Source organism: Pseudophryne corroboree, chromosome 5 (assembly GCF_028390025.1).
Source record: "Pseudophryne corroboree isolate aPseCor3 chromosome 5, aPseCor3.hap2, whole genome shotgun sequence".
NCBI classification, from domain to species: Eukaryota; Metazoa; Chordata; class Amphibia; order Anura; family Myobatrachidae; genus Pseudophryne; species Pseudophryne corroboree.
In genome coordinates this window covers 94,655,693-94,680,324 of record NC_086448.1, presented here as the reverse complement: position 1 = coordinate 94,680,324, position 24,632 = coordinate 94,655,693, and the positions used below count along the sequence as shown (strand labels likewise).

Below are 24,632 nucleotides of genomic sequence, written 5' to 3'. Positions count from 1 at the left end.
GCGAATTTAGCAGAGTTACACACGCTAAGCCGCCGCCTACTGGGAGTGTATCTTAGCTTCTTAAAATTGCGACCGATGTATTCGCAATATTGCGATTACTAACTACTTAGCAGTTTCAGAGTAGCTCCAGACTTACTCTGCCTGTGCGATCAGTTCAGTGCTTGTCGTTCCTGGTTGACGTCATAAACACACCCAGCGTTCGCCCAGGCACTCCCACCGTTTCTCCGGCCACTCCTGCGTTTTTTCCGGAAACGGTAGCGTTTTCAGCCACACGCCCCTGAAACGCCGTGTTTCCGTCCAGTAACACCCATTTCCTGTCAATCACATTACGATCGCCGGAGCGAAGAAAAAGCCGTGAGTAAAAATACTTTCTTCATAGTAAAGTTACTTGGCGCAGTCGCAGTGCGAACATTGCGCATGCGTACTAAAAAATGCGATGAAAAATACCGAGCGAACAACTCGGAATGAGGGCCATGGTTTTGCCCAACTGCTAACAAAGTTCCTGCTGCGATCAACTCAGAATTATCCCCATTGTAAGAGTACGACGCGCATGCGCGTTGCGCCGCATACACATCCACAGAACTGCAGTTTTTTTGCCTGATTGCTGCGCTGCGCACGAAAGCATCTAGCGATCAACTCGGAATGACCACCTTTGTATTTGTGGACGTTATTGAATTTGGAATTAGTAAATGTGTAGTATTGCTTGGGATTGCTACTGTATGTTTCTCTTCTGCATGAAAGCCGATTCGTTTTCATTTCACAATGAAAGTTTTTTTTATTTTGCAGATTTCTATAATTTTAATTGTTCTAGATCTAATCTGCTCTTTATTCTTACTATCTAACGATTCTATTGCAGTGCATTGTAAATAATGCAGTTATATACAGTACATCTCCTCTGTTTTCTCGCACTGTAGACCTCTACAAAACAAATAAGACTTAAGGAACCCATAGGGGAAAAGCAGAATTTATTTATTATGAACTTTATTTGGTCAATTTAATTAGGTGTCAGTTGGGTCCTGTGAGCCATTTTCACTGCAAACTCAAATCGCAATTTTCATTTTTCAATTTAATTCCGAACTCGCATTGCTTTTTCTGATGAAATTCATAATTTTTGTGTGTACCCTCCTGAGCAGGAGAAGAGGTAGGGAAATCTTTATTTTAAGGTAAAAATATTGGGACGCTGTGCAATACTTCTGATACACCCTTCCCAATGAATAATTATGCATTTGGAGGGGTTTAAATAACATAATTTCCCAATAAAGACATGTCAAGTGAATTTCTCTTAAATGGAGCTAAAATTCATTGTTCCCCCCAACGTTTTACAAAATGGTATTAAAACACTGAGAAACCACTTTCCAGGCATTTTCTGTACCCCAATATGCTGGAAAGACTTTTATTTCATAAAAAAAACACATGGCTGCTAACGTTTTCCCATCATTTATAAAATGTGCAAAAATCATCCATTTGACGCTTGTACTTTCCTTATGGCCACTTACAGCTTTTTATAGGGTCCTGCTCTCAGTTGCCACTTTTTTGGATTCCAGGATTGTTTCCTCTATTTTTCATGCCCTTCTCCCATGTCACTTATTGTAGGCATGACTCGGGTGTGTGCATTCACACGGGTGGTATTCAGTATGCCGGCTGTTGGGATCCCGGCGCTCAGTATACCGACTCCGAAATCCCGACACCCGGCATACCGACACCTATTCTCCCTCTTGGGGGTCCACGACCCCCCTGGAGGGAGAATAAATAGCGTGGCGTGCGTAGCGCACTACCGTGCCCGCAAGGGGCTCATTTGCGCTTGTCCCGCCGCCGGCAAACCATACTACACCCGTTCACACGATGTATGAGAGTTTCTGTCTTTCGCAAACTCTCTCCTAATTGAATTGCCTCATATCTGTCATGCTCAGTGTTCCATTCACTTGTTCTATATATACTGCATAGCGATTATTATTTTTTTGGTAGATGATGACATTTAATAACTTATTTATAAACATACTAATTCTTCTAGGTAGATGTGCATGTCAGCAGGACCCGAATAGTGATTAGTCAGAGTAGGAAATCAGTAGATCACTAAAGACACGCCATATCCACACGCCATATCCATTCTCAGAGTAGCGACTTCGAATGACAAAGTCCAGGGTCCACTTAGCATGTGAGGTATCCTGGGTAGTGACTGTGAAGACTTTGTAGCGATCAGTGGATTATTTGGCCTATCCTTACTGCGATAAGCTTCTGAGTCCTACAGCTCAGGTCTGCACCTCACTGGCTGCGGCTGATTTGGGCCACATGCAGTTCTTCATTGAACTCTTTTCCTGCAGATGGATTCAGAAAAATCAGTGAATTACTTGCCCACATCAAACCTGCTTTTTATTTCTTAGCTTCACCCAGTATCACCGCATCCTGTTCTTGTCACCGGTTATATTATATCCAATAACTCATAATAATGTAGCAAGGTCCAAATTCCAGATCCTTAGATAGCACTCTGTTGCCACATATGCAGGTATTACATAAAAAGTTATGATCTATATATTGTGATAATGTTACATTGTAAACATTTTTTTTTCTTTTTTTAATACATGGTTGTCCCTATTGTTAAGCAACAATCCCGTGAATAAAAAATCGTGATACTTACCATTTCTCATTGATTTGTTTCTTCAACCAGATATTAATAATTTAAAATCATACAGTGTAATGGCTACCACGGTAACCACAGTCACATGGCGCATGATGTGGTGAGCATTGCAGTGCCTGTCTAGTTTCTGTGTGCAGTGTGACATACACCCGTTTGCTATCACACAACATGCAGAAATGTGTGAAAGAAAAATAGTGCTAAATTGTAAAAAAAAATAAAATAAGGTATGATCCTATTCAACTGCAGATTTTGTTAAAAAACCAATATGCGTATTCCTAATTTTGCTGGTTTGGAAAAGAGAATTTATGCTGAAGAAATACTCACATTTGCTTTTAGTTCACTTTCTTACAATTTCAATAAATCAAAGCATTTTCATTTTTGTTTGGCCATGTCAGGTAGATTTATGGGGGGTACACACGGAGAGACCCGTGCTTAAATTCTAAGCAATCTGACTAGACTGCTTAGAAATTAAGCACGGATCTCTCCGCGTGTAGGGTGCCGGCGACAGCGATGCGCGGTCCTGCGCGTCGCTATCGCCGGCTGTAGATTTGATATGCATGCATGCCAAATCTAGTGAGCTTGCTCATTTCACTGCTGGGCGAAATGAGCGGCCCCGCCCGCAGCGCCCCCTTGCTCAGCACACATCGCGCTGTGCTCAGCGGGGGAGAGATGTGTGCTGAGCGTTCTGTGCTAGATCGCTCAGCACACATCTCCCCCGTGTGTACGGGGCTTTACTGTTCCATTTTCTGGAGGTATAAGCAAACTAATAGTGTTCCATACAAAATTGCTAGTGTAATGGGACCAGCAGCAAGGAGATTAAATAACATCCTCTAATTAAATAACATCCTCTGCATCCCTGAAAATAAGATGCTACATTTATTTTTAACAATCGTTTTGCACCTCACTATAAACTATGGAAAAACAAACAAACTCAGAAATAGCTTTGTCCCAGATTGTTTTCCTGGTCATTCTTACTTGTGAATATTATCAGAAATAAAATCTGTATCCTGGACTGCGGGGAGCCCACGTGCTCCGGTGAGGTTCTCACAGCCACTGTTCTGTGAAATTCAGCGAATATGAAAAACAAATCGAAATAGCCCAGGAAGTCGGGGACAGCTCTTGTTTATAGTAATACACAGGCCAAAATGATCATTTTAAAGACTGAAATGGTCCTAATTTACGATGTAATTTGTCAGATTAATGATACATAGTGTAGTGCAGGCCTGGCCAACCTGTGGCTCCCAGCACACCCTCAGCTGTAAAATATGGGACTTGTAGTTTTCACAACAGGTGGAGAGCCACAGGTTGACCAGGCCGGAATTAGTGCCTTGTTCACTATGCATGTCTAGACCGGGATACATATGATTCCCCGGCTGACGGTATGCCGGCAGTCATATGACCAACACCGGCATCCCGATGCAGAGAATCCCACTTACCACCCAACCCTAACCCCCCCCCCCCCTCAGCTTAACCCTAACCCTCCCTGCAGCCTGCACCTAACATCCCCTTGCGGCTTATCAATATGGAGTCCCGGTTTCTGGTGTTCGGGAGCCCATCACCGGCATTTCTATCCATGTCAGGATGCGGATGTCAGCATTCCGAGCAGTGTCAGCATTCCGGCGTCGGCATTCTGACAGCCGGATGCTGAAAGCCAGTATCCTGAATGAAACCCTGCAAAACAATATGTTGTAAATTAGCTCTGCAAGTCTTCTGCGTAACATGCTACAGGCTGGCATGGGACATAAATTACTAATAATATTAACTAACATTCTATTGTTTTCTACTAAGCTGGATTTTATTCCTTTGTAACATATATCATGATTGTCACACAGGCGCTAGACTGACAGGAGCAGAGGGGATGTACTTATAATGCCGGTGGTCAGGATCCCAGCGTTCAGGAGACCAATGCTGGAATCCAGAAACCCGACATTTTACCGGCGGTCAGAATCTCTACATCCCCCGCCCCTCCTCACAATTCCCACTCAATTGGTGGGTCCATGCCACACAGCACAGTGAGCCGGCGAGGTGACTCGCTGCCTTGATGCCGATATACCAGCAGGTGGGATGCCGCTGGCGGTATACTGGCAGCCGGCAATGGCATTCTATCTGCTGGTATATCATACCACACCCGGAGAAGAGTGGGTATAGTATCTTACTGACATAGGTCCATCTAGAGTGGCATAGTATTCTGTCTCAGTAAGAGCATTATGAGTTGAGCATATTACCCACTCACGGCTGACTAGGGTGGCATAGTATGCTGTCCCAGAAAGAGTAGTATGGGTAAAACATATTATAGCTCTCTATAGGGTGGCATAGTATGCTGTCCCAGAAAGAGTAGTATGGGTAAAACATATTATAGCTCTCTATAGGGTGGCATAGTATGCTGTCCCAGAAAGAGTAGTATGGGTAAAACATATTATAGCTCTCTATAGGGTGGCATAGTATGCTGTCCCAGAAAGAGTAGTATGGGTAAAACATATTATAGCTCTCTATAGGGTGGCATAGTATGCTGTCCCAGAAAGAGTAGTATGGGTAAAACATATTATAGCTCTCTATAGGGTGGCATAGTATGCTGTCCCAGAAAGAGTAGTATGGGTAAAACATATTATAGCTCTCTATAGGGTGGCATAGTATGCTGTCCCAGAAAGAGTAGTATGGGTAAAACATATTATAGCTCTCTATAGGGTGGCATAGTATGCTGTCCCAGAAAGAGTAGTATGGGTAAAACATATTATAGCTCTCTATAGGGTGGCATAGTATGCTGTCCCAGAAAGAGTAGTATGGGTAAAACATATTATAGCTCTCTATAGGGTGGCATAGTATGCTGTCCCAGAAAGAGTAGTATGGGTAAAACATATTATAGCTCTCTATAGGGTGGCATAGTATGCTGTCCCAGAAAGAGTAGTATGGGTAAAACATATTATAGCTCTCTATAGGGTGGCATAGTATGCTGTCCCAGAAAGAGTAGTATGGGTAAAACATATTATAGCTCTCTATAGGGTGGCATAGTATGCTGCACCAACAAGAGCAGTATGAGTAGAGTATATTTGCCTCATTACTCCTTATAGGGTCAGGGGCACCAATCATGCCCCTTGATAAATACTGATATATACAACGAGGGGGAGTAGCCGTGCCCCCTCCAGCAGCCACGCTTCTCCTTCTGCACCAGGCTGCCCAGAGTCTCAGTAGCCCTTCATGGTTACGGATCAATGTGTCGACCTAAAAAACGTCGACCCCAAAAGGTCAACATTGATAAAAGGTCGACACATGAAAAGGTCAACATGAGTTTAATAAAAAAAATTGGTGTCGTTTTCTCCGTACAAATGACTGGGAACCGCAATTAGTGCTCCGCGTCCTCTTGCATGGCCATGCTTTGGGCACGGTGCCTCACTCCACTGCTGCTGCGCTCAGCACAGGTTATTACTCCCAAGTGTAAAAAACTCATGTCGATCTTTTCCTGTGTCCACCGTTGCCATGTTGCCTTTTTGTCAATGTCGACCTAATACATGTTGACCATTAGTGAACAACCTATTGACTGGCGACCTAGCATCCGGATACCGCCCTTTATAGGGTGTCATAGCATACTATCTCAGCAAGAGCAGTATAAGAAAAGCATAACAGCTGAATGTTATCAAGGGCATGGTATAAACAACTGTCAAAACATTTCCGTACATGGCGTTACACTCAAATGCCTATTTCACTTTCATAACAGTATGTTTTATGCTGTTACGTATATACTGTAGGAATAGCATTCCCATGTTCTACACGTCACTGATACTGTGTTTGTGAAACTCTCTGCAGCTCAATTATTAGTTCAAAGCTGAAATTTGAATTATACTTCTCTAGCATCCGTAAGGGATACTGGGGTTCACTTAGTATGATGGGGTATAGACGGGGCCAAAGGAGCCGGTGCACTTTAAATTTCTTCAACTGGGTGTGCTGGCTCCTCCCCTCTATGCCCCCTCCCACAGGCAGTTTAGAAAAAAGTGCCCTCAGGAGAGGAGGCACACTCTGGAGCTCCAGAGAGGTTTCTTCAGTTTCTTTTAAAACTTCATTATTTTCGGTATGCTGTTTGGGCAACAGCATACCTGCACCGTGGGAGTTAGGGGGGGAGACGGTTACCGCTCTCTTCAGGCGTCAGAGCCGCTCCCCAACTGCAAGACCACTGAGAGGTTGTTGTACAGCGGGGTACTGCGCCTTAGCTGTCGCAATCGCAGCAAGCCACACACCCCTAACAGACGCCCGAAGGTGGGAAGAGTGGTGAGTACAAACTGGGGGCCCCGCTAGGGGGGTCCCTTGGTTCTTGGTGCGGTGCAAACGCAGGAGCGGCATACGGAACCCTCCCTGGGGGGATCCGCTATAGCCCCCTGCGTACACTGGCCAGCAGTAGTGAAAACAGGTTCTTTTACTTAGTTTTACACTATGTGGTAGGCTTTGCCAGTATAAAAAACTACATAGCTCTGGCACCATTATAGGCTACGCAGGAAAACTGGTACAGGGGTGTAGCAAAGGGGGAGAGCCACTATTGTACACAATCTGTGTCCTGAAAAGGACAGAAACTCCAGTGTTACACCGTGATAAAACAGCTTGCAGTCTCACTGGGGCTGCTTAGCTTGGGTGTGCTGTTCCTTCCTCTGTGTCTCCCTCTCACATACAATAAGGGCAGGCTTGCTATTATTTTACTTGTCTGTGTGTATGTATATACTGTATAAGCGTTGTCTACTGTAAACATGGTAAAACACCAATTATGCAGTGTATGTCACACCAGATTCTCTCCTCTACATCTGGTTCCATATCATGTGAACAATGCAGCTAGTCCTCACAACTCAGTGAGGGGGCTGGGGGAGGGTCAAGAGCCTTCCTGGCTAGGTGCTCACTGCTAATACTCAAAAGACACAACAACTGCATCAGGCTGTTGCAGACCTTGCTGCAAGGGCAGATGATAAACAGCACCCTCCTCTCTAGATAAGGACCACTAAAACATGGGTTACCTGCTTTACTCTCAGAATCTGATGAGGAGATACATGAGGAGGGTGAGGAATTGGATCCTGTTACTGGGGATTCCCATTCTGCACAGGGTATTGAGCCCCTCATACTTGCTATACGGGACGTGTTAAAACTCCCTCTAGAGGACGCTGCTGCCCAGCAGTCGTTTTTCTTAGCACAGAACAAACTCAGTGTCACCTTTCCTGATTCTGCAGAACTGGATGACCTGTTTAAGATAGCCTGGAAAAATCCAGATAAGAAATACCAAGTGACAAAACTATTTTTGCACACTTTCCCTTTTGCTCCTGAAGGCAGGAAAATATGGGAAGAGCCCCTGGCCGTAGACGTATCAGTCTCTCGCCTATCTAAACAGGCGGTACTACCAGCTCCGGGCTCCTTTACCATAAAGGACCCTGGGGATAGGAAAATAGAGACTACGCTGAAGTCTATTTACACAGCGGCTGGTATGTCACAAAGACTGGTCATAGCGGGTTGCTGGATGACGCATGCCATTCATACGTGGGCTACTCAAATTCATGTGGCCTCTCGGGGGATATGTCCCTGGTCACTATGGTGACTCTCCTAAAACACGCGGCCTGTGTGACTTTCTCAACGAGATAGGCAATATTAATGCTAGGACCACTGCTATGGCAGTGTCGGCGCACAGTGCTCTGTGGCTGCGTCAGTGGATAGCGGACGCAGAGTCCAAGCGCAGTGTCGAGTCTCTTCTTTTTTCAGGGGATTGGCTCTTCGGGGTTGAGCTGGATAAGTGGATTTCCAAGGTTACTGCGGGAAAATCCACGTTCCTCCCTTCTGGTCACCCGCCAGCTAAGCGTTCCTACCCGGGCCTGCCTACCCAGTCCTTTCGATCTGCCAGGTTCAGATCAAGAGCCAGAGGTGTCTCCACCGCAGCGAGAGGCACCAGAGGTAGGACAAGAAAACCAGCCACCACCGCAGGTTCTCAGGAACAAAACACAAGTTCAGCTTCCACTAAGGCCTCAGCATGACGGTGCCTCCCCACCCCGAGGGGATTTTGAGGTGGGAGCTCGACTGCGTCACTTCAGCCACGTCTGTGAAAGCTCCTTCCAGGATGCCTGGGTAAGAGACCTAATTTCTCAGGGCTACAAGCTGGAGTTCGACAGTGCTCCTCCCCAACGATTTTTCTAATCAAGCTTACCAGTTTTGGAGGATTCACGAGTTACGCTGCAACAGGCCATACAAAAGTTGGTCCAGTCCCAAGTCATTGTGTCAGTGCCAACAACAGGGAAAGGGTTACTACTCCAACCTGTTTGTGGTACCAAAACTGGACAGTTCAGTAAGGCCCATTTTGAATCTAAAATCCTTGAACCCTTACCTAAAGGTTTTCAAGTTCAAGATGGAATCCTTGCGAGCAGTGATTGCGGGTCTGGAAGAACAGGAGTTCATGGTCTAGCTGGATATAAAGGACACTTATCTCCTGGGAATGTTTCTGGACACAGTAGCTCAGAAATTATTCCTCCCAGAGGACAAAGTAAGGATGCTTCAGGAAATGGTCAGAGTGGTCCTATGGCCGACTCGGATATCCATCCATCTTTGCATGAGATTGTTGGGAAAGATGGTAGCCTCATACGAGGTGATCGGAAAGTTCCATGCCAGAACATTTCAATTGGATCTCCTAAGCAAGTAGTCCGGATCATATCTACAGATGCATCGGATTATACGGTTATCACCTCAGGCCAGGATTTCCCTCCTGTGGTGGCTACAGTCCTCAAACCTATTGGATGATCAGAGTTTCGGGATTCAGGATTGGATCCTCCTCACGACAGATGCGAGTTTGAGGGGGTGGGGAGCTGTCACCCAAGGGTCTCAGTTCCAGGGCAGGTGGTCAGCCCACGAAGCCATACTTCCGATCAACATTCTGGAACTTCGGGCGATCTACAATGCTCTGCTTAAGGCCTCTCCTCTGCTTCGGGATCGAGCTGTTCAGGTTCAGTCGGACAATGCCACGGCTGTGGCTTATATCAATCGACAAGGAGGGACAAAAAGCAGAGCCTGCATGCAAGAGGTATCAAGGAAACTCCTCTGGGCGGAAAGAAATGCAAGAGCATTGTCAGCCATCTTCATTCCGGGGGTGGACAACTGGGAGGAGGACTTCCTCAGTCGTCACGATCTCCACCTGAGGGAGTGGGGCCTACACCAGCAGGTGTTTCAACAGATCATCAATCTGTGGGGCTGTCCACAGATAGACATGATGGCATCTCGACTCAACAAGAAGCTTCCATGGTATTGTTCGAGAACCAGGGACTCTCATGCGCGGGCAGTAGATGCACTGATGATGCCTTGGCCTTACCGGCTTCTCTACATGTTGCCCCGATTCCTCTGCTCCCTAGGGTGCTCAAGCGAATCAGGAATCAAAGAGCCCAGGCAATTCTGATTGCCCCAGATTAGCCTCGAAGGGCGTGGTACGCGGATCTTCTGGACATGTCCGTAGAAGACCCTTGGCCTCTGCCAATGAGAAGGGATCTTCTTCAACAAGGACCGTTCATCTACCCGGACTTACGGCGACTTCGTTTGATGGCATGGAGGTTGAGCGAAACATCCTAGCTCACAAAGGCCTTTCCAAAAAGGTTATTGCAACTATGGTTCAGGCCAGAAAGGCTGTGACGTCAAAATGCTATCATCATATCTGGAGAAGATATGTCTCTTGGTGCGAGGAACGTAGGTATCCGTCTGCAGAGTTCCACTTGGGAATATTTCTTGCATTTCCAGCAGGCTGGTGTGGATAAGGGCTTACGTATGGGTTCCACTAAGGTCAAGATTTCAGCTCTCTCGATTTTATTCCAGAAGAAATTGGCATTGTTGCCAGAAGTTCAGACCTTCTTGCAAGGGGTACTTCACATACTGTACAACCTCCTTTTGTGCCATCCACGGCACCATGGGATTTGACTGTAGTGTTGGAATTTCTACAGTCCTCCTGGTTTGAACCTCTGATGACGGTAGAAAACAAGTACCTCACATGGAAGACGGTGATGTTACTGGCCTTGGCTTCTGCTAGGCGTGTTTCAGAATTGGGGGCCCTAACGTGTAAAAGTCCTTACTTGGTCTTTTACAAGGACAGAGTGGAGCTCATGACTAGGCAGCAGTTCCTGCCGAAGGTTGTCTCTGCGTTCCACTTGAATCAACCTATTGTGGTTCCGTCAAGTTCTGGCACTTCTGCTCCTCCGGAGGCATTGGATTCGGTGCGAGCCTTGAAGATCTATGTCAAGAGGACGGCTCGAATCAGAAAGACGGATTTCTTGTTTGTGCTCTATGAAGAAGAAAAAGGTTTGCCCTGCTTCAAAGCAGTCCATTGCTCGTTGGCTTAGGCTTACTATCTAACAGGCCTATGTGTCGGCAGCCTTACCTGTTCCACAATCTGAAGGCCCACTCTACAAGATCAGTGGGGTCTTCCTGTGCGGCTGCTCGTGGAGTCTCGGCCTTGCAACTGTGCCGAGCTGCCACCTTGTCGGGAAGAACACCTTTGTGAAGTTCTACAAGTTTGAAGCCCTGGCCAAAGAGGATACCCAGTTTGGGCAAGCGGTGTTGCAGGCGTCCCGCACATTCCCGCCTGTTCTGGAAGCTTTGGGACGTCCCCATTGTACTAAGTGAACCCCAGTATCCCTTATAGATGCTAGAGAAAACAGAATTTGAAATACCTACCGGTAAATCCTTTTATCGTAGTCCATAAGGGATACTGGGCGCCCGCCTCAGTGCGTTGACTTTTCTGCAGGTTGTTTCTTATATATAAGTTTATCTGTTCAGCTGTTGCTGTTTGGTTGCCAGCCGTTGCTGGTCAGTTTGTGTTGTGGTGTGCTGGTGTGTGAATCTCACCACTCATTGTTGTTATGTTCCTTCTCTCAATTATGTCCATTCTTCTTCGGTCACTATTTTACCTAGAACTGCCTGTGGGAGGGAGCATAGAAGGGAGGAGCCAGCACACCCAGTTGAAGAAATTTAAAGTGCACCGGCTCCTTCGGACCCCGTCTGTACCCCATCGTACTAAGCGAACCCTAGTATCCCTTATGGACTACGAGAAAAGGATTTACCGGTAAGTATTTAAAATCCTATTTTTATTGCTCACTCCTGGGTATGCTTTTATAAAGTAAGAGAAAGCCAAGAAAAACTTTGTGTTTCCTGTCTACCGGTCGGTCTGATAAGTCCGCTTATCAGGGTTTGTCAGATTTACTTTGTGAGCTGCAGCTGAAACTTCCTCGAGAACTTCAGCGGACTCTGGGCCTAGGAGGATTTACCACAATGAACCCAGGCGGCTGCTTAGGGCCCTGTGTGCTAGGCCGGGCTGTGCAGCGTATAACATCTGCCTGCTACAATCAGGGGGGAGGGGGTACACTGACTGATGATATATCAGTTTGCTATTATACTCTATTTTAAGTACGATTTGGGTTATTCATGTAGGATCGCAGATTGGCGAAAATTGCAAATGAGCGATTTTCTCCAAACTGCGCATGCGCTGGGGCCGAACAGCGCATCAGCTAGCAGTTACAGTGCAATCCAGGATACGGCGTGGGGGCGGCGTTTCGCCATTGTGGGGGGTGGTCCGGCCAATGCGGTCATGGCCGGACTCTTTTCAGGGTGGCTGCATGACATCACATGTAACCACTACGATTAAGAAAATAGCAGCGGACCTCCTGCATACGCAGCCTACGGATGCTGGGAGTCATCATTCATTTTTGCTTCAATGATGCGATTGCAATTTTTTTGCGATCCATAGCTGGCCGTCAATTAGCATGCTGGGTGGCCTAGCCCTGCGCTGGTCGGCCCCCAGCATGTGATAGAAAGGATTGCAGATTCTGCTTTTTAGCAGATTCTGCACTCCAAACTGAATAATCCCCTATGTGTATAGGTGATTGGGACCTGCCTGCTACAATCAGTGGGGTCACTGATATATAATCAATACAGTCACACTGACTGAAGAGGGTTATAATGAGTATTATAAAATGCAGTCAGTGAGTGGACGTGGTGCAATCAGTAATATAATGTCATAGAATATATGTAGGAAAAGCAACAAATAATTTTAAAGGCATACTGTATATTATGAACGCAAATTTCATGCTATGGATCATTTGAGGGAGGGGGGCCCCAAATTGGTATCTTGCTTAGGGCCCCATGAGGTCTAAATCCTCCTCTGACTCTGGGGCTAATTCAGACTGGATCACTGCAGTGACAGCGATCGCAGTCTGAAGCCCTTGCCGGAGTGCGCACGCGCAGTGGCCGCACTGCGCGTGCGCACCCGGGGAGCCCAGTGAGATGCTATAGGCATCTCAGGGATGCAATCGCCTCTGCCTGATTGACAGGCAGAGGTGCTCACGGGGCGGGAGGGGGTGTACCAACGGCATTAGATCTCAGGCGTGTCCGGACCGTTGCGTGATGTCACAAGCAGGCACTGTGACCCGGGACGCGGCGAGTAGCGGCCTGCCAGCATGCAGAAGCTGCGCTGGCAGGGAGCTACTCGCCAGGTGCAAAAGCATCGCCGATGCTTTTGCACCTGTGCGGGGGGGGGGGGGTAGGCCAAGACAAGCAGGGTCACTAGCCCTGTGCTGGGCGTCCCCCCGCATGTCAGAGTAATTGATCGTAGATGTGCTAAATTTAGCACATCTACGATCAGATCTGAATTACCCCCTCTTATGTAAGACATCACTGACGTTTATTACTTACAGTTGACCAATGGTGAATACAGTATGTGCAGGAACTCACAGCAACCAGTCAGACATGTATATGTATTGTTATACAGTTGGCTGTCGTGGTTTAGAGCAGATTTTCATCTTTAAGCAATGCTGGTAATTAAATGGTCTGATGTGCAGCTGTCCTTACCTACAATATATTTCTGAAATGACATCACAGGGGAAGGGGCTGCGATGACACGATTAATAGCAAATCACATCGCTTGCCCTCCCTCTTCACCTGGGAAGATGTCGGATGTGGGAGAGATGACTAATTTCATAGGAGCTAGAAACTCTCCCCCAAATTTAGGAGTCTTCCAGAAGGTACAAGACAAATCTGAGACTGTGAAGTTCTTTTAACACACAGAATAGAGACAAATACTCAGATTTGTATAAAAATCATTTTAAATTGTATTGTGCTATTGATTAAAAAAAAAAAAAAAAATAGAGAGAAAATCCTTAGAAACCAAAAAATCTGAGACAATTGGCAACACTGGGGGTGCATGTGGCTTTGCCTGATCATTCGGCTGGGCCAGTTATAAATAAATATATTTATATATATATATATAGCCAATACTGCTAGTGCATGCATGTTAATGTACCAGATTAACAACAGCAATGCACTGTAGAAAATACACAATAGTCATGTGCAGCATAAGGCAACCTGTATAATGTATACAACAAGTGCACAGTCTGGAACATGATCCCTAGAGGGGTAGGTGGGGCTCAAGGCAGTGGGACCCACCGGGGTTTTCCCCTGTGGGCCAACTCGACCCCAAATTTTTTTTTCTTGTTATACTGTATGTCTTTCATATTTGTGATTTTTAATACTACTTTAAGGGCTCATTTAATTCAGTTTCAGTCCATTGCAGAGGGGCTACGGGATCAGATAGACATGCAGCATAAGGATCATTGATTCATTTTAGTCTCTATGTAATTCAGTTCCAAACCCTTTGAAAGATCTAATTGGAATAGGGGCACATGTAAATGAAGCCTCAATACAGTGGATTCTACGCTTATGTAAATGAAGCCTCAATACAGTGGATAGGCTTCTAAACATATTGGCGTAACATTGTCATGTGTTGATGCCATGTTATGTAGTCATTTTATAGTTATTTTTAAGTGAGCATTATTGGAGACACATTTGTATATGTGCATCACCAAGCAGAGTCGCTATCGCCAGTTTGAATTGTCTTGTTTTGTTTAATGGATTCGTGTTTTATAACATTGTTACAGTATGTTGTTGTTTTTATACTTGTGTTTCATATGGTTTCAGATTTTTGGTATTTTGTGATTGGGGAACCAATTATCTTCTACCTAGTGTTTAAATTGCATAGTGGAGAGTGGGGTAAGATGAGCTAATTTTTACTTATGTTGTCCCCCTATGCCAGGGGTAGGCAACCTGTGGCTCTCCAGCTGCTGTGGAACTACACATCCCAGCATGCCCTACCACTGGTTTGCTGTTAGGATGTTCTAAAACTGTGACAGGGCATGCTGGGATTTGTAGTTCCAAAGCAGCTGGAGTGCCACAGGTTGCCTACCCCTGCCCTGTGCAATGAAAAATAAGACGAAAGAAAAATGAAAACAGATAATGTACCTTTATTTCAGGATTTCTCCTGTCAATCAAAATGATAAGAATGCACCTGTGACAAATAACTGTTAAAATATGTCTTCTAAAATAAACCAATGAGGTTCTTGTGGCTCAATTTACCCCATAAGGGCATAAATAAAGGATATTACAGCTTTAAGAAAATGCTGCTATATTACGCCCCAAATCTGATGTAACACATAACAAACAGCAGGAATATGTCAACTTTCTAGCACAGTTTAGGGTTAAAACACATCTACATAGTGCTGTTATATGAAATTAACAATGGCGCTTATTCTGAGTTGTTCGCTCGCTAGCTGCTTTTAGCAGCAGTGCAAACGCTAAGCCGCCTCCCTCAGGGAGTGTATCTTAGCTTAGCAGAAGTGCGAACGAAAGGATCGCACAGCGGCTACAAAAAAAGATTGTGCAGTTTCTGAGTAGCTTGAGACTTAGTCCTAGCTAGCGATCACTTCAGACTGTTTAGTTCCTGTTTTGACGTCACAAACACGCCCTGCGTTCGGCCAGCCATGCCTGCGTTTTTCCTGGCACGCCCACGTTTGTATCTGACACACCTGCGTTTTTTACACACACTCCCTGAAAACGGTCTGTGACCACCCAGAAACACTCACTTCCTGTCAATCACTTTGCGGTCAGCAGTGCGACTGAAAAGCGTCACTAGACCTTGTGTGAAACTACGTCGGCTTTTGTGAAAGTACGACGCGCGTGCGCAGTGCGCACCATACGCATGCGCAGAAATTCAGATTTTTAGCCTGATCGCTGCGCTGCGAACAACGGCAGCTAGCGATCAACTCGGAATGAGGGCCATTGTCTGTAAAGCTACATTTATGGGCAATATCACTTGAGCTCTTTAAACACTAGTGCTTTTCCAGCTAGTTAACTGACTATGGGGGGTATTCAATCAAGTGCTGTTTTTTCGACTGGTCGAAAAAACTGCACTAATTCGACACAGGGTATTCAATTGCGGGCATTTTAGCACGTTTTTTAATCCATTTATGCCGTTTCATTTTTATTTATTTTTGTCGAAATGGCATGGGCGAAAATTGTACCAAAAATGGGCGAATTTGCAAAAACATGTGTATCAGTGGCAAATTTACCTATACATTTGGTTTTCGCCAGTGCCGGATTTTTCGACCAGTCGAAAAAACGGCATGGGCATTGAATAGGTTTAATGTAAATTCGATCTAAAAACAGGCGAAAAATGTAATTATTTGGTCGAAAAAACGGCACTAATTGAATTCCCCCCGTGTAAGTTCTCACAATTTAGTACTTTAGTTTGCCTACTAACAGTTGTGATGTTTTTTTCTGTGTGTATGACAGCAAGAAGAAAGGATTTTTCTCCAAGTTTAAAAATAAAGAGAAAAAAGAGAAACCAAAATTAGTCAGCCCCTTCACCATGGTAAGCACTGAGACCTAACGTTGTATTCTGTGTATAATTACTATTTTGCTAAAATAAGTAAATAAGCTGTACGTATATTAAAATATGGAACCCATTCATCAACGAGTTTTAGCTATTTAAAATTTGTTGCGTATGATAAATGGTGCTCCAGCCAATCAGCTCCTAGCTATCATGTGCTTGAAAAATGACAGTTGGGAGCTGATTGGCTGGGGCACTATTTGTCATACTCAGCGAGTAAAATTTGTTGATAAATGGGCCCCAATGTATACATTAAAAAATATAGACGAAAGTAAAGGCTATTTCTCAACGAGGTCAACATACTGTAGTATACACAATGGGGTATATTTACTAAAGTGAGTATTTTTAGAAGTTGATATATTGCTCGTAGCAACCCATCAGATTCTACTTATCATTTATCTAGCACATTCTTTAAGATAATAGCTAGAATCTGATTGGTTGCTATGGGCAACATCTCCATTTTAAAAAACCTGCACTTTAGTAAATATACCCCAATAACTCCAAATAACAGAGATGGAAAAAATATCACTAAATATTGATCCAATCACTTCATTCCCTGGTATCAATCCACTGAGTGAGAGTCATGTTTTGTTACTCTTCCTAAAGAGTGTATTTGGAATAGTTCTCAATCTATGATGCACACCCCAGCCACTTCTGTGCATCAAATCAGGTCTTTTTTTCCATTAATGTAAATAAATAACATAGGCAATACAAAACATGTTTGAATTTACCATTTTCTCCTGGTTTGTTACTTGTGGTTGCTATTAATGATTCATAAATCTGTACTACCATGGCATCCACAGTCACATGGCACATGCAGTAGCGAGCAGAGGGGCTTTGGAACACCTCTCTGAGCTCTGTCTACACTGTGACTTCCTCTTTCTACCCCATTTCCCATCATATGACATGCGCACAGCTGTGAACCTCTGTAGCAGACTGTGTATGTGTCTGGCAACCATTATTGTTTCCTAATCAGAGATTTTGAAAAAGGAAATAATGATGTGTAGGCGGATAGATAAATGAATGCTTAAACAGTTCTTTACTCGGTTTTTATGTAAAAATAATATTCTAGCTAGGAATGGTGCTTTAAATAGAGAAAATATAGACTCAGACAATTAACATATCCAGCCATGGATAATAATAAATCTAAATAAACCGCTAGTTTATTGGCTGGCTGTAACTTGTTCAAGGTACAGATGGTGAACAGTAGTAATTTGCAGTGTTTAGAATAACCTTATAATGATGAGCCAGTGAACCATATCTCTCTGCTATCATGGAAACATAATAACAAAAGTAATATTTGACATGTGGGTAATGTCATGGGGAATTCAGCAATTTCAGGAAGTCTGGAGAGTAATACACAGCATTAGTGTCTCATCTAATTAGTGTCATTTCCTTTTTTCCCTAATGAGTTGAGGTCTACAAAGGAAATACTCTGTTTCATGTCTCATTTCATTTTTATAATCCCTTACAAATGAAAGTTGTAGACTTTCCTTATTAGAAGCAGTTTAAAACAATTGCTGACATTTATGAAAATAAGAATAGTGTAGGCTCAGTAACCTATACCGTATGTTCAAGAAATTGCTAAATACATTCATCTTCTCCTTAAGTGCCACTGTCCAAGTTTAAGGGGGTTACCTTCAGAATTAAATTGTTCTCATAATTCAGAGTTGATGGCAGCAGCAATTTGTTAGCAAATGGGCAAAACCATGTACACTGAAGGTAGGGCAGATATAACATGTGCAGAGAGAGTTAGATTTGGGTGGGTTATATTGTTTCTATGCAGGGTAAATACTGGCTGCTTTATTTTCACACTGCAATTTAGATTTCACAGCCCACCCAAATCTAATAGGCTCTACACACTGGGCGATTTGACTGCAAGATATGAACGATCTCGTTCATTAATGAATGAGATAACGTTCATATCGTGCAGTGTGGAGGCAACAGCAATGAACGATGCGCGGCCCCGCGCTTGTTCATCGCTGGTGCCCCGTCGGCTGTGCATGCAGGCCAATATGGACGATCTCGTCCATATTTGCCTGCACTTCTATGGAGCCGGGTGACGGGGGGAGTGAAGGAACTTCACTCCCCCCGTCACTGTCCCCCCGCCGCCGGGTCGCTTGTCGGCTGTATCCACCGTCGGGCAGCTCGGCGGCGGATCGCCAAATGTGTAGGGCCCTTTACTGTTTCTGCACATGTTATGTCTGCCCCACCTGCAGTGCACATGGTTTTGCCCAACTGCTAACAGATTTGCTGCTGTCATCAACTCTGAATTACCCCCATAGTGAACCTGAAATCAATAAATCAGAAAAACATTAACTTGACTTGTGTTTGCAACAATGATTTCAAGAAACTAAAATTTATTTAATAAAACCCTCAAACATTCCAAATCCAACTTTTTTTTACATTATATTTAATGTCTGATAGTTGTTTCAACCACCTTACTTTCAGTGAAAACTGACATATTCTGAATGTGTTTGACTAGTACAGATAAATTATCCTGCAAATGCATAAACACAACACCCGGATGATTTTATTATGGAAAAAAGTAAATTCGGAACAATCTTCTTTTGACCCTTATGATAATTTGACCCTTTTGATAATTCTGTGGAATATTTTTTTTCTTCTGCAGTTCCGATACTCTGGAGGCGTGGACAGACTGCTTATGATTGTTGGAACAGCTGCAGCAATGTTGCACGGGGCGGGCCTGCCGCTCATGATGCTGGTGTTTGGCGAAATGACGGACAGCTTTGTCAGCGCTGGTCAAAATATGTCAAGTGAGTTTGTTGTCATGAAATCCGTTTTATGGTCATGAAATAAAAATGGTCATCAAATAATATTGCCATTTAGACTGCTGGTCATGTATAATAGTGGTTAACACACACAGTGCTGGAACAGTGGGCTCTATACTGACCAGGGTAATATATGTGAGGGGTTTGTATGTTCTCCCCATTTTGCCAATTACTCTGGATGCTCCGATTTATTTCCTCAGTCCAAAGAATATCCTCAATGCTTATATTCTACTATGGTTTTGGAGTTCTTTGCTGGGTTCTCATTAGATGCACTTGTATGTTTTGGACTGTGGGAGGAAATCCACATTAACATAGGGAGGACATACAGACTCCACACAAGTAGGGAAGGACCTGGTCGCAATGGAACCCATGGCTGTGGGTCAGCAGAGCTAACCTTATTACCACTGTGCCAGTCCAGTATCCAGGGAGGGGAGGGTAGCTGAGGACAATTTTGAAACTTAGGGGCAGATGTACTTAGCCGTGGAGAGAGAAAAAGTCAGGAGAGCCAAACTACCAACCAGCCAGCTCCTAACTGGTCATTTCTCAAACACAGAGGTAGATATATTACCAGGCACTGATCGTGCCGGTATGTCTCTTCTTGCTTCATCCTCTTTACCAGGGTGAAGCAGGAAGCAATATCAATATAATGTGTGAACATCTTGTTTGCCGGAACTCCCCCTCCAGCGATTGTTGCCAGTCCCCACACAGCGCAACAGCCAAGTGCCTCTCCTCCCCGTCGTATCACTGGACATGCACGAGCTCTCGCTACTCTCGCGAGATCTCCTGTGCAGATCTCCTGAGTCAGCAGCTGCCACAGCCAGGGACAGCTCTGTCCCTGCTGTGCTGTATGGGCAACACACCTGCAGCTGTCGAAACCGATAGCTGCAGGTGTCTGAACGGTCATACTGTACATTGCCCGGCATATCGGCATGCTATCTTGTAGACAGCGCCGCCGATATAGACAGGGGTACACACATCTCCTTCTCTCCCATAACATTTACCCCATAGCCTGTAACATGGCAGTTAGGAGCTGATTGGCTGGTACTTGGGGTCTATGTACTAAAGCCTTGGAGAGAGAGAGATAAAGTGGATTTAGATAAAGTACCAGCCAATCAGCTACTGTCATGTTAAAGGCTGTGTTTGAAAAAATGACAGGACCTGATTCGTTGTTACTTTATCTCTGTCCACTTTATCTCTCTTCACTTTATCATTCTCCAAGGCTTTAGTACTGTACATCTCCCAGTAAAATACCTGCATCTCTGCAGATTATGTTGGAGCTTTACAAGTAAATGTGTTTTTCTCTTTTCTCTGGCAGTGGAAGCTATGATGAATGCATCTGTCGATTTACAGGACAAAATGACAACGTAAGTTATGCTAATATATATGTTTATAGCGTCTCCGCACTATACAACACAGTGAAACAAGGCAAAGTATTAATAGACTAATAGATAAATGGGTCCTGCTTGCAAGTGTACAATTTATACAATATTGATACATTAGATGAAGTGTGTATGCACTTGCCGCATGCTGGCTCCTGTCAGTGGTGATGTTGAGATGGGTACGCATCAGTAAGGGAGGGAGCTACGTATCTTAAGGAAGTCATGTGACATGCTGCATCCTTCATCATATCATTGCTGCTGCAGGGCCGAAGGGGGATGACGCTAGCAATCCGTGGCAGTGTGAGTATCATGGATACACACTAGACGATGCAACCGATATGTCGCTCTACTCCGCGGGATCGGGCGAAATATCTTCTAGTGTATACCCAGCTTAAGAAGGTGGTTCGGAATTTGATGAGCTTGGCTAAAGAGTAGAGTTTTCAGGGATCACCAATAGTGCAGGAATCTAGAGGAAAGTCTTGTTGTAGATGGTGCAGCCCCAGAGAAGTCTTGCAAGCAGGAATGGTATTAATGTGTGTGGATGAGAGGCACAGATCTTGGGCAGAGCGGATGGGTCAGGGTTTTTTTAATATGAAACGGAAGGAGATGTACATTGTCGGCAGGAGTATTTTTTTATTAGGCTTGGTAAAATAAAGGCACATAACAATGTTATTTACATATACATTATTCTCACTAGCTTATGTTCTGAGACTGTGCATACTTTTCATTTTGGAAGCATGTGAAAAATGAATTCATAGCTCATTCATCAATTAACTAACAAAGAAAACATGCAGTGTAACACAATCTAGAATACATGCTTGGTTTTGTATTGAATATAATTATCCATTTAAATCCAGGGCCAGAAACCACTGAAGACACAGCGGCTTTGTCAGTTTAGCCCACATGTCTACAATCATGTCTGCCATTCTCTGGACCATGGGGGTCATTCTGAGTTGATGGCACGCTGCCGATTTTCGCTGCGCTGCAATCAGGTCTCTACTGCGCATGCATATGCACCGCAATGCGCACGCGCGTCGTACTGGTACAGTGCGGATCGTTGCTGAGCTATGGATTTAATGAAGAATCCATACGCACAGCCGATCGCAAGAAGATTGACAGAAAGAGGGCGTTTATGAGTGTCAACTGACCGTTTTCTGGGAGTGGTAGGGAAAACACAGGCGTGTCAAGGCGTTTGGAGGGTTGATGTGTGACGTCAGTTCCGGCACCAAAAACACTGAAGTGATCGCAAGGACTAAGTTCACACCTACTCTGAAACTGCACAAAATGTTTTTGCAGAGCTCCGCTGCACAGGCGTTCGCACACTTGTAAAGCGAAAATACACTCCCCCGTGTGCAGCGACTATGCGTTTGCACGGCTGCTAAAAACAGCTAGCGAGCGATCAACTCAGAATGAGGGCCCATATTTAATGACTGAGACAGTAGAATATAGAGAAACAGACCTTCGTGTTATCAGAAATCATTCTGCTATAGATTCTGAAAATAAAAAGTCAGTGTAAAGTGCAGCTACTGTATATAGCATTTCCAGTGCAGTGCTGTGCTGTGTATGTGTGTAGGGAATGGTGTACTGTAAGGTTCAGTAGGGAAAGCTGGCACCCGGGATCCCGACGTATGAAATGCCGACGTCGAGATCCCAATTGCGAAGAAGCCGACAGGGGTGAGTAAGGGGTGTTATACCCCCTCCCCTCCTATCCCTAACCCTCTCTACCTGCTGCCTAACCCTAACCTTCCCCCGTAAGTGCCTAATCCTAACCCCCCATCCCCGCTGCCTAAACCTATCACTCCCAGTCGTAGGCTAGCCCTAACCCTCCCCCCACAGCCTAAACCTACCCCCCCCACCACCACCACCCCGCTGCCTATGTCTGCAGCGCTGTGGTGTGTGGACATTTGGCATCCCAGCTGTCAGGATTCCGATGCCAGAATGTGTAACTATTCGAGATGCCAGTGTCGGAATTCCGATAGTGTCGGGATTCGGGCGTCAGGAATCTGACTGCTGGGATCCCGACAGGCGGCATCCTGACTGCATCCCATACTGTGGTACAGTATAGGAGAGTAAGGAGGATAGAATATGTATGGATCTTATGTAGGGGGTTTACAGTGCATCTGGAAAGTATTCACAGCGCTTCACTTTTTCCACATGTTGTTATGTTACAGCCTTATTCCAAAATGGAATAAATTAATTTTTCCCCTCCAAATTCTACACACAATACCCCATAATGACAACGTGAAAAAAGTTTTTTTGAGATTTTTGTAAGTTTATTAAAAATAATAAACTAAGAAATCACATGTGCATAAGTATTCACAGCCTTTGTCATGAAGCTCAAAATTGAGCTCCGGTGCATCCTTGTTTCCACTGATCATCCTTGAGATGTTCCTACAGCTTAATTTGAGGTGGTAAATTCAGTTGTTTGGGCATGATTTGGAAAGGCACACACCTGTCTGTATAAGGTCCCACACTTGACAGTGCATGTCTGAGCACAAACCAAGCATGAAGTCAAAGGAATTGTCTGTAGACCTCCGAGACAGGATTGTCTTGAGGCACAAATCCGGAGAAGGGTACAGAAAAATATCTGCTGCTTTGAAGGTCCTAATGAGCACAGTGGCCTCCATCATCCGTAAATGAAAGAAGTTCGGAACCTCCAGGACTCTTCTTAGAGCTGGCCGTCTTTCTAAACTGAGCGATCGGGGAAGAAGGGCCCTAGTCAGGGAGGTGACCAAGAATCCAATGGTCATTCTATCAGAGCTACAGCATCCTCTGTGTAGAGAGGAGAACTTTCTAGAAGGACAACCATCTCTGCAGCAATCCACCAATCAGGCCTGTATGGTAGAGTGGTCAGACGGAAGCCACTCCTTAGTAAAAAGCACATGGCAGCCCACCTGGAGTTTGCCAAAATGCACCTGAAGGACTCTCAGACCATGAAAAACAAAATTCTATGGTCTCATGAGACAAAGATTGAACTCTTTGGCGTGAATGTTTGGAGGAAACCAGGCACCGCTCATCATCAGGCCAATACCATCCCTACAGTTAAGCATGATAGTGGCAACATCATGCTGTGGGGATGTTTTTGAGCGGCAGGAACTGGGAGACTAGTCAAGATAGAGGGAAAGATGAATGCAGCAATGTACAGAGACATCCTGGATAAAAACCTGCTCCAGAGTGCTCTCGACCTCAGACTGGGGCAATGGGTAATTTTTCAGCAGGACAACGATCCTAAGCACACAGCCAAGATATCAAAGGAGTGGCTTCAGGACAACTCTGTGAATGTCCTTGAGTGGTCCAGCCAGAGCCCAGACTTGAATCCGATTGAACATCTCTGGAGAAATCCGAAAATGGCTGTGCACCGACGCTTCCCATCCAACCTGATGGAGATTGAGAGGTGCTGCAAAGAGGAATGGGCGAAGCTTCCCAAAGATAGGTGTGCCAAACTTGTGGTATCATTTTCAAAAAGACTTGAGGCTGTAATTGCTGCCAAACTTGCATCAACAAAATATTGATCAAAGGCTGTGAATACTTACGTACATGTGATTTCTTAGTTTTTTATTTTTAATAAATTTGCTAATTTTTCATGTTGTCATTATGAGGTATTATGTATAGAATTTTGAGTGGAAAAATGAATGTATTCCATTTTGGAATAAGGCTGTAACATAACAAAATGTGGAAAAAATTAAGTGCTGTGAATACTTCCTGGATGCACTGTAAAATGTGTATACATTTAAGAAGGGTTCTTTAATGTGCATAGGAGTGGTTTTGGGGTTGTAATGTGTACATGAGTGCAGTATGTAGGTTATAATATGTGTTTGTGATGACATAGGGGTTTATTATGAATGTAGCAGTGAAGTATGGGTTTATAATAATTGTGGCGTTCCTTTGTAAGGAATGGAGAATGGATGGAAAAACTTAGTGAAGTTGAATAGCCTTTATAATGTAGTTTGACTTGTACTAAAGTAGAAGACTAAAGTAAAGTCATGGTTCAGATGGGCTTAGCCCCTAGCATCCAATCAGGTAATAGCTTTTATTAGTGTAATCTGAGCTAGATCAAATTTAATATCTGATTGGTTGTCATCATGTTTCTGGCCACCGTCATACAATTATGTTCAGCATTG

At 44.5% G+C, this 24,632-nt stretch overlaps 1 protein-coding gene across 1 annotated transcript in view; it reads left to right on the top strand.

The window, feature by feature from the left end:
- LOC134927265 (ATP-dependent translocase ABCB1-like) overlaps positions 1–24,632 on the top strand; it is a 95,072-nt gene that overhangs the window by 3,183 nt on the left and 67,257 nt on the right. The window contains exons 3-5 of the mRNA XM_063921476.1: positions 16,244–16,322; positions 18,973–19,117; positions 20,448–20,496. Of these exons, the coding sequence (XP_063777546.1) occupies positions 16,244–16,322; positions 18,973–19,117; positions 20,448–20,496 (273 nt within the window). The remainder of the gene's footprint in view (positions 1–16,243; positions 16,323–18,972; positions 19,118–20,447; positions 20,497–24,632) is intronic.